At 38.0% G+C, this 10,664-nt stretch overlaps 1 protein-coding gene across 2 annotated transcripts; it reads left to right on the top strand.

Moving 5' to 3' along the window:
• The first annotated feature begins 4,816 nt into the window (after nt 1-4,816).
• Nucleotides 4,817-8,241, top strand: LOC139976297 (agrin-like). 2 transcript variants are annotated; one of them, XM_071984957.1, is made up of 4 exons: nt 4,817-6,189; nt 6,745-6,951; nt 7,373-7,476; nt 7,739-8,241. In XM_071984957.1, exons 2-4 carry the CDS (start codon nt 6,902-6,904, stop codon nt 7,894-7,896), a joined length of 312 nt encoding a protein of 103 aa, XP_071841058.1. In that variant the 5' UTR covers nt 4,817-6,189; nt 6,745-6,901; the 3' UTR covers nt 7,897-8,241. The 2 variants fall into 2 exon arrangements, 1 of the variants encoding a protein (XP_071841058.1); XR_011796077.1 differs by lacking the exons at nt 4,817-6,189; nt 6,745-6,951 and having other exon boundaries at nt 6,995-7,472.
• Nucleotides 8,242-10,664: the final 2,423 nt, after the last annotated feature.

Raw genomic sequence — 10,664 nt, 5'->3', positions numbered from 1 at the left:
AAGATATCGTCAATGAAACGTAATCACGTGTGTGGTTTCAAGTTTTGTTGAGATAGAAATTCTCGAAGTTTCCCATAAAGATTTTGGCAGGAAGGAGCCAAATTGTGTACCCATTGCGGTGCATGAATCTGGGGGTAGGTGTTTTTTGCGGGCCAAATAAGAGATCATTGCTAGTCAAGATAAGTTGTATCAATTCAGCCAATTCGTTTTTCTTCATGGGGGTTGGGATTTATGTTCAATCCACCATTTCAAGCTCATGCATAGTTGTACAAAGTTGCGTTTAGGGTTAGAACCTGCTATAGTCGGCTTCAACGACTCTAGGTGCCTCGCCCATATTATTATGAAATCATTGCTTTGCCTCTATAAAGTTTCATTCCTCTATGCCTGGATCGGTCGGGAAGTTAAAATTTGTCTCCATATATTAACATCATACTCAACCACGTTTAGATTTCAATTTCAATTCTGCTGATTTCTTCTAATTACTGTTTTCAGTTTGTTAAATTTCTTAGAAGTTTTCTTTGTACGTATAAGGCGTGATATGGTGATTAGTACTTATAGTCCATGGGCTAGCAGGACCCACCGAGCACCCCCCCCCCAGACTCTCCGCGAGTGGTATCATTTTGTTCAGGGACCCGTCCAAACAATATTTTGCATGTTTTACCATTGAAAATGTTGGGATCGACTCTGCATTTCCGCCATTTTCCAAAATGGCCGCCATTTGGAACTATTTTCACCCATATCTCGGCGTCTAAAGCTCATAGAGTTATAATTCTGGTGTTTATATCCATGTTTTCTGGGTCAAGGAATCCGGTAAGAACAAAGACATAACCATTGGATCATTGCGCTGCAGCGGCCATTTTGAAATTCAAAATGGCCGCCAATTCGGAACTATTTTTACCTATAACTCAGCTTCTAAGGCACATAGAGTTATAATTCTGGTGTCTATATCCATGTTTTCAGGGTCAAGGAATCCAATAAGAATAACAACATTTACACTGGGACATTGTGCTGAGGAAGCCATTTGAAATTCAAAATGGCCGCCATTTGGAACTATTTTCACTTTCACAAACTCATGTTTCCAGAGTTAAGGAATCCAATAAGATCAACAACATTATCAAAATAAAACAAAATAAAACATTGCCATGTTTTTATCGTCAAGTATTTCACTAGGCTCAGTGATATTAATGCTGGGCCCCTTTGTTGGTAACATATTCAACCATCTTGAATTCCAAAATGGCTGCTTGGCATTCAGATTTAACATGTGATGCAAGTACTTCTCTAAATTTACAGTTATCCTGATGTAACTTTCCACCTGTACTACAATTCACTCTCACTGTCACTGTCATCGCTTTCTGATGGAGCAGGTAGTGAGTCTTGGTCATCAGAATCTTCATCATCTGATTCACAGCTTGGGTCAAGTAGTTCCACTTCGTCCACTGGCGCTTGGGGAAGAATTGGTCCGTCCACCCACAATGGCTCCAGGAAACCAGACTTCAGAGTCCATCCATGTCCATCTGTTGGCGATGGAACGTCTTGAATGGGAATATCTGCACGTCTCCATATAGCGACCTGGTAGTTAACTCTACAGATATGCTATTGCAACACCCCAGGTGGTCCTGTTAGCCCATGGACTATTACAACTAAATGGTAGCACTTAAAAAAAACATTTTGTGATTGATTTGTTGTGACATATTCTATTGTGCCCCCATCTATATATTTGTTTCCTTTATTTATGCTACAAATTTAAGCAGATGCCAGTAGAATGTTGGGATCCTGAGGTAACAATTGGATTTAAACAAATTTCTTTGGTCTAATTATCAAACGGGATTTTTTAAAATTTATTGTGGTGGACTTTCTAACACATTTCTTAACCTTAATCACAACACTTCACTTCACTACACTTCACTTCACAACACTTCACAAAGCTTGGGAGTTACACCTGCCTCCACACAATGATTGCTGCATTGGTGAACGTAGCAAATTGGTGCAGATATATTCTGGTATAGCGACCTCTTCATTCTATCACTGCTTCAAAAAAGCTTTTGTTGTGTTTGAACACATATCGTGCATCGATGCTTTGAGAAGAATTGACTAGGGAACTTTCTGATCTAGGGTCATGACCAAAGTGCTTGGTAAAGTAACAGAACTGTCAAGAGTACAGTTGTTGTGTGAAGGCAGGTCACTTTGTCACTTTTAAAATTCAAATCCAGGTCAAGTTTTAGCACATAATTTTCTTTTATATGTTATTCATGTGTGCATGATATTAAAAGGGATTCTTGTCCTGGTCGGGAAAAAGTGGTTCGGTCTAAAATGTTACGCATTGTCAGGGCTGATTTATAAGATAGATGCAAAGGGCAAAGGTGAATATCCAAACATATCAATAAGACAAGACAGAGGACAAGACATCAAGATAAGACAGATGACCAAAACTATGAATACTGAATTAACTATTTCCTTCCCTGCCTTCCACATTGGTAGAGCAATAATTGGCATACCAACAGTGTGACAAGACCTGAATATATGAGTGTCTTCCATTATATCAGGGGTAACTGCATGGCCCCCGTCTCACATGTATCAATGTCCTTTTCATTTTCTCACATTAAAAAAATCAGCCCTGGTTTAAAATCACATTTGTGTATTTATAGTGTGGGTTGTTTTTCCCATTGAGTTGGTTTCAATTTGGTACATATGTTGTCCCGTATCTTTTATTCTCACATTTTGGGTGTAACTTTTAAATATAAATATATACATTACATAGGGTGTCCTCATTCATATTATTCATATTAGAGGCTGGCATATTATATGTTGGGTTGGCTTTCTGAAGGGTAATTGATATGGAATATTTTTTTTTAGATATTTGATTTTGGGGGATTTTACTTGATTTTGCTAAAATCAATGGAGTAACTAGCCTATAACATCAATCAGATGACTACGCTTGGGGAAGAAATGTGAAAATGTAATGTCTTTGGATTGATGAAGAAATTCTTTCGCACAATTAGCTCTCGGAAGTGTTCTAGACCACTTGTGTTTAGTGTTTAGATGTGCTCCATTGTAATGTCTTTGTGATTTCTTTGAATTAATTATGGTAGTGCGCATGCGCTAAAATATTAGCATTAATAGCCCGCTCCATCATCTACATAAGAAGTATAATAATCATTTATTCGTACGACTCTTAAGCGATCACAAATGTGGGAAAAATCCACAAGGGCTTATGGATTACAACTTACACGTCGGGTGGCTTCCAATTCAACATATTAGAACTCAAATTTGGAAACATTGATATTGATTGTATTCAAATTAATATTGTAAGGTGGATTGTTCTGATATTGCCGAACAAGACAAAGAGTTTACTTTCTTTCTATGGCAAATAACCATCATGAGGGTTAACATTCCGTTTGTTATTTTGCACTGGTGTTTATAAGTTTAGGTTTGATAAGCAGGTAATGATGGGATAGTATGGCTTGCTCTAATTTCCATGAGTGCACTCTCCTGCATGTTATAATCGCTTCACTTTATGTGTGTTCCTCTCTCTCTATAACCGTTGATTTGTTCTGTGGTGTCTCTGTTTCTCTGTATTCTTTGCTGTCTTTGTCTTCAACAGTGTTTATTTAGAAAACAAGAAAACTTCTCTAGCAATGATGAAACATTTCTTGTTATCCGTTGTGTATGTCATTATATTTAATGATATCTCAGGATATGAAAGAAAAAAGACAGAAAAAAAACACACCAAAAGGATGACCAATTCCATTTTTGTTGAAGTTTTACGTGATTGCTTGATGCCAATTCGACATCAGGTAAAAGACTGAATAATGTTTACCTGGTAAATTTGACTCTGGAAGCCAACCATATCTAAAGAAAATTTCATTTTTGAAAAAGGCAAAAAGCCAAATGATTCATTTTCGAAACCCAGTAGATTTTTTGTTTTACCAATAGAATGTTCTATTAAATTATTCCACTTCTTTCCAGAACTATGCAAATTATCACTACTGAAAAATTCTTAACGATATCTTTTGAATTTTGCTTCGAAAAATTGGTAAAACTAGCTTGAAATTATGCTCAACTCATATCTAAGAAAGTGGACCAAGCTGGGTACTGTAGTGGTTATGAAAGCCTGGTAGGCCGAGGGTAGTAAGTTTTTTTTTTCCTAATAGGACGATTTTTACGCATCTTCTGTGACATCCAATTAAAATTAGCAACAATTTTGTCCAAGTGTATTTGGGAAGTTATATCACTGCTATTAAGATCGACTGTATGCAAAACTATGGTGCGCATGCGACTCCGGGTAATAAACATTTTACAGTGTTTCGGGGGACTTTTAAAGACATTGGAAAAGTGACCTACATTTGTTAGAATACGTCATGGATAGATTAAGTTATTACGTAAAATATCAAGTGCATTGTCCAAGATTCTAAGCATCAATTCTAAAGGGGATGCTAGCCTGTTGGGTCATGGCACAGTCCTCATGGCTCGGGAAAATAGAAAAATTAGTGGACCGCTGCTTTAAATGTTAACATCTTTAATGTTCACAAGTTGGTTTTTTTCTTTTCTTGTGCGAACAATTTTAATTTAACAGTATTGCATTTGTTTGTGTTAGATGGTTTATATTTCACTGTTTATGTTACATGTTTCTTTTTTCTTCTTGCTTCTTTTATGTCTGTGACGATAGGGTGAAATAGCCCAGCTTAACATGAATCTGAACTTTTTTGTCGGAGGCGTCCCCGAGTTCTCTGAAATCTAAAACAAAAGCTACAATTACAGTATAACTGGAGCAGTGCGGAAGGTCAGTATCAAACTAGAATGGGGGGGGGGGGGGGGGTTACAATGAATATGTCAGCAGGCTTTCACGTGCTGTAATTTCTCTGTATTCTTGTGAAATCATTGCAATAATTTGTTATGAAATCCTTGCACAGACCTTTTCCCTTTTTGATTAAATTGTTATTTCTTCGTTATGTTTTCTATGTCTGTGACTTGTCAAACACTCAAAGATAGTGCGCATCAACTGGAAAATGATGCCATCATTGTCCAGAATGGATCATACACACGATTGTCACGGAGTAAAAATGGGAAACCGTCGTGTAACATTTTAAGAGAAGAATAGTGGTTAAATTATTTCAAAAACAATTCATCAGGAGACAAAAGTTTAATAATCATGTTTTTCAGTCAACAAGATAGTTTATGTTACAGTTGGTATTTGTATATTTCTGTTACTTTGGCCTCATAAGCTGCTGATATGGGAACAGATATAGCAACAAACAATGACATGGACATGGTGACCGAAGGACCCGTCGTCATGGTAACAGATGCAAGTATGCAGATGATGCCAGACAATGACATGGCTACAGATATGGAGGTGGATGGTGATGGAGAGGAGACCAAAGCGATGGTGGAAGTATCAGGCATGGTTTCACCGATGCAGGACATGACAGCAAGTGTCTCAATAACACCAGCGGAGAGAACCGACGTCATCAGAAAAACCAGCAAACCAATGGTCAGAATGGGAAAGGATTTCATTTCGCCATGACCTCTAAGGTGACTGGGAGGAGAAGACAGAAAAATGGTAGAAATAACTGGTGGTATGACAGCCCCAGCCCAGATGACCAGCCAAACGGATGGTTAGCTCAGAGAATGCTATGTCCACGGCCATGGAGATGACGCCCTTCGTGAAAAGTGGCAGTCCGATGATGACGGGAGATAAATCCGATGTTGAAGCGGACAAAGCGATGAAGATGACGATGGGTAAAGCCAGCGCAGATGGATCGATGAACACCTCTAAGCTCATATCCACTCTCCAGGCGAACGCCCATTCCCAGAGATGACCGATACAGAAAAAAAAAACCCGATGGACATGTCCAGTCAAGGCATGACAGCAACTGCCAAGACGACCCAAGAGGCGATAACACCCACAATGAGGGACGTGATCAAGGATACCACCATGAAAGCATCATCCAAGGAGATGATGACTTCACCTATAGACGACCAAACCAAACCCAGATCTTCAATGAGTATGACAGGCTTTCCACCTCCACCTGCACCTCCACCTCCAATGACAACCACAGCACCCGTAGACGGGCAACGACCATGGACTAGGCTCTACCCCTACAATGTCACCGAAGGTATCAACAACGCAGCGTAGTACAATGTCATCATCCTCTACCGCGTCCGTAAATATCGATGGAGGGGTGTATTTAGGTAAGGCACAAAATATATCAATGTGATTCCCTGTAATTAGCCATGTAACGATGCTAAAATCAAGCCCGGTCGCATTCAGTTAATGCAGTGTTTGGCAAGCTTTCGGGGAATATTTTTTATACTGTTGCATCCTGAAATCTCAGTCAAATATGCAGTTCAGTAGTTAAAGAAAATGAAGTTTGATATCAAGTAAAAACATTATAAAAATTAAAAGAAATCAGAGAAGCTTAAAATTTCATACATCAGTAGATTGTGATTGCTCATTAATCCTTCCTGAGGTAAAAAAATATAATACTTTGATGAACTTGTAGACTTAGCATTGGAAATAAGCTTATTATTGAAAGAAAAAGCTGACAATTAGTCAGAAATAAACCCTTTGAGAAAACGTCAACAAAACTTAGATCATGACGACGATTGAGGTCTCCGTATTGATCCAGTTTTAGTATCCGTTCGTGTTTTCATTTTCTTGCATTTTACGTTTATCATCTAACTCATTAACCTTTTAACTTTTTACAAACTGCCAGCTGAGAAAAGACTGTCTGTGTTCATTTGCAGGACCCTAGCTTAAAGCAAATAACGTCTTTGAGGTGATGATCAAGACGGAAGAAGAAAAGGGTCTCATCATGTGGAACGGCGGCTCAGATTTCATTGGCCAGCCGTGGTAGATGGCTACGTCATGTTCACGTAACAGTTGGGCTCAGGTACCCTGAAGATGTTATCAACCGTCTATGTTTCGAATGGGAACTTCCACAGGACATCCAGGTATAGTATTTCAGAAATGGCGTCTTTTTTTTTTGCATTTTCATCCGATCACTCTCAACTATCCATATAATCTTCAGAGCTGTTATGTTGGATAAACTTGACTAGGATATTTTGATGAGCTTAGTATTATTTGGGTGAATCGTAATTGACGTATAACTCAATTTTTAAATCTCTTAGTTCCGTTGATATAAGATTTTGGAGGACTTAACAAAACTACTTTGCTCAGCGACTTTAAAGGAGACACTAGCTCCAACCACCATCGTTAGCTTATATGACAGAGATCTTTGTGAAAAACTATTCTAGGAAAGGGCGAGTCATTTTGACCCGATTTATAGCTCTTGTTAGGACTCCATGCTATAGCCTTGTCGTTATTCAAAGCCATCTTTGTTATTACTATGTATGTATTGCTATTTGTCTGTAGACATGTTCGTGACGGAACCCTTCATGTCGACGACGAGGACCCGGTATTGTATTCGTCAAATCCAGGAGCTTCACAATTTAACACAGATCATGCCTTGTATGTAAGTAAGTGGCAGTGACCAGATTAATATCTGCTACATAAGCTAGCTTTACCAGCTGTTAGACTAAATTCCAAAGCGGCTGTCCCATGATATAGGTACGTGTATTACATGTCCGTACATAAAACAACCATATGTCTTAAACGTGGAGTTTTAGCCACTGATAATGTATCCTTTGAATCTGCATCATACTGTCACCATGTCACCATCTTGTGCTTTCAACTGTTCATCTTTGACTTTCTTCCTTCCTTCCTTCTATTCCGTCATAGGTGGAATACCCCGCGTTCCACCCAAGAAACTACCAAGAGACTTTGAGACAAACTTTGAAGGCTGTATCAGCGGTATACGCGTAGAGGAACAGCAGCTTCACATGTTTTACGATGCAACAGCTTATCAACCAGAAAGTTTCTGTTCGTTAATGCGGTGAAGATGTTCACAGTCTCATTTATTTAAGTTAATCTTCTTATGCACACTGAATACGGGGTGTAGTTATGTGGTTACGGTGCAACCCTCGACAAAGGATTGGGGTCGTAGCACGACAATGGAGTAGTCGTGAACCCGGAGAAAAGACTCTATATTTGATTTATTTGTTATATCACGTGAATATATACATTGTGAAAAGAAGTCTTCTAAAAAGTCTATATTGGCTTCACAAAGTAAAATAATCCCTGAAAAAAAAGGAACTGAAAATATTGCAGTTCACAAAAAATCAATAGTAGTGTGATATTTGAATTATTAAGATGAAATAATTTCTTTAATTAATTTTTTTTCTAAAGGTTCTTTTCGATAATTTATTTAAGTATGTTCATTTCTGTTATAGGATTCCAAGTACTTATTGCATGAGATATTAAGCGTATCTTATATTGTAATAATGTAAATCCCTATGACTAATTATGTAATTCTGAAATGCATTAGGCAGTAATCCATTCCACACCTTAGAAGTGCAGGTGGCAACTTTTACACGTATTATGTCATTAACTTTCAATAAATTAAGATTCTTAAATGTAGGGCGTTGTGATCACGTGATATTCGTCTAATTGCCTTCTTTTGTACTATAATAAGTGAATTGAGATTAGTATTATACGTGCCAGACCAAAAAATATAACAATAAGAAATATGTGGTACTACCAGGGTTTGATAAAGGGTCTTTATTTTGTGTTGTGGCAAGAAGTGTTTTAATTTGGATACATTTCCTGCATTTTTAGCAACATTGTTGCAGATTGTTGAATGTTATCACACCAGGAAAGGTTATGATCAATCTGGACCCCTAATAACTTAGTAGTGTTAACTTGCTTGAGAATTTTGCCTCCCATAATGATATTGTTATCGATTGCCAACTACATGTTCTGAAAGTTTTAAAGGCGATGTTATTAGTTTTGTCTATGTTGAGCGATAGTTTATTGGCGGCAAACCAGTCATTAAATGTATCTAGTTCTAAGGAAGCTTTATTATGAAATGAGTTTACATTTATATCTGATTCAAAAGATATATTTGTATCATCAGCAAATAGAATCATGTTTAAAAATTGGAGTAATTTTAGCAATTTTTAGTGCAATGGGGGAATACTCCGGTGTTAAAGGATACATTACATATATGAGTCAAAGGGTTACGGATAAAAAAGGTAAGAACATAACTTGGGAGTAAATTATTATAAGAATCAATGCTGTAATACTTACATGTAACATTTTCCCCAAATTCTATATTATATAGTCGTCTGATGTTGCCATGAATGAGAGAATAATTAATAAAACATTCGACACAAAATTTATTCTGTTTTGATTGATCTTTTCCTTCAGATTAAATCGCCTGGCGGTTGAAACATTTAGCCTTAAGGTTCCTATTCCTGCGTTGAGGAGTATGGTTTGCTTTGTTTGAGACCGTAAAAAATCCGTTACTTGATGACAGGGTTCGTTACAGTTTCGCCTATATTTGATGCTGTTCTGGGTTATCTTTCTTTGCATTGGCATGAGTCTGTTGGTGATGGCTTTTCGCCTTGTCTGCTTTAATCTTTCCAGAATCGACAGGGTTTGATATTGGTGTTGGTGCGACTGTTTAAGTTGTCTTTCCAACATTGCCTGCACTTGTAATGCGGGCAGTCCCTCATTATATTGTCTTGAGCGAGACAAAGGTTGCAAACACGGCTTTGACCTTTGTGTTTCAGTCTAAGGTGATCACTATCTATTGTTATTGCGTATGGGAGGCTTGTGTTATTCAGGCGCGTATCCAGGATTTTCTAACCCGGGGGGCGCGAATTACTATCTAAGCGGAGCGCCACCATCGGTTGGCGCGGAGCGTACAAGAAAATTTCTGGTTTTGATACCCCCCAGATCACCGGAAATGGCACTTCTCGGGCTTGAAAATGAGCAACCAGATGTACACTTTTGCCTGAGAACCAAGTATTTCCCAAAAGTTTTTTTTTTCCATCCATAACCTTTTTGAAGATTGTCACCAGTCACACATCATATTCGACCTCATTGCATGTCCTATGGATCATTGCTTTTGTAGGTTATTCTACGTCACGGCCCACAATATCCGAAAGCCCCACTTTTCAAGGTTTTAAGCCCATTACTTGTTGAGAATTTGAAAATTCACTTTTCTCGTGAATAAAATCACTTCAAAACATACCCATAATGTTGCACAAAATTCAGTCTATAGACAACCAATATAGAAAAACGTCCTTGAACCCCTAACAGACAGGTCAAAATTGAACGAGTAGAGGACAGTATGATGACGAATGTTGAGGAAATTTTCTAAAATTCCGACACAGTTAATTTATTGGTGTACAAAATATTAAAACCTCTTATAATGGCTTTTACAAAACTTGGTTGAAGGAACAGAAAAATAGCAGATATTTCCGATATCAGGTATATCGAAACCGAACACTTCACTCATAGGCGTAGGTCCCGTAGGAGGCGGGGGCTGCAGCCCCCCCCCAATTGTTTTCCCATTTTTTCGGGCACCTACTGAAAGAAAAATAAATAGCAATGAATAGCTTAAAATGATCTCCTTGGTAATTTAAATAAAGTTGTAAGCTTGGCCGACATTACCTTTGTAAAAGAGAGTTTTGACATAAATGGATCTGTATGGTTTTTCTCCATCTACATAAGACATTTGGTTGTTTACATTAGCATCCGGCGGTATACTGTGGAACTTTCATGGACCGTGCGGTACACGATGTAATGACCGATCTTGCCT

The sequence above is a fragment of the Apostichopus japonicus genome, chromosome 11 (genome assembly GCF_037975245.1).
Source record: "Apostichopus japonicus isolate 1M-3 chromosome 11, ASM3797524v1, whole genome shotgun sequence".
Lineage (NCBI taxonomy): Eukaryota > Metazoa > Echinodermata > Holothuroidea > Aspidochirotida > Stichopodidae > Apostichopus > Apostichopus japonicus.
The sequence above is the reverse complement of the archived record's forward strand: the minus strand, read 5'-3'. Positions and strand labels throughout refer to the sequence as shown.

Bases quoted from the DNA above. Each gene is read 5' to 3' on its own strand.
- LOC139976297 (XM_071984957.1), top strand. From the start codon at position 6,902: ATGTTATCAACCGTCTATGTTTCGAATGGGAACTTCCACAGGACATCC. The intron at 6,952-7,372 runs GTATAGTATTTC...ATTTGTCTGTAG, and splicing joins AACTTCCACAGGACATCCAG to ACATGTTCGTGACGGAACCC. The intron at 7,477-7,738 runs GTAAGTGGCAGT...ATTCCGTCATAG, and splicing joins AGATCATGCCTTGTATGTAA to GTGGAATACCCCGCGTTCCA.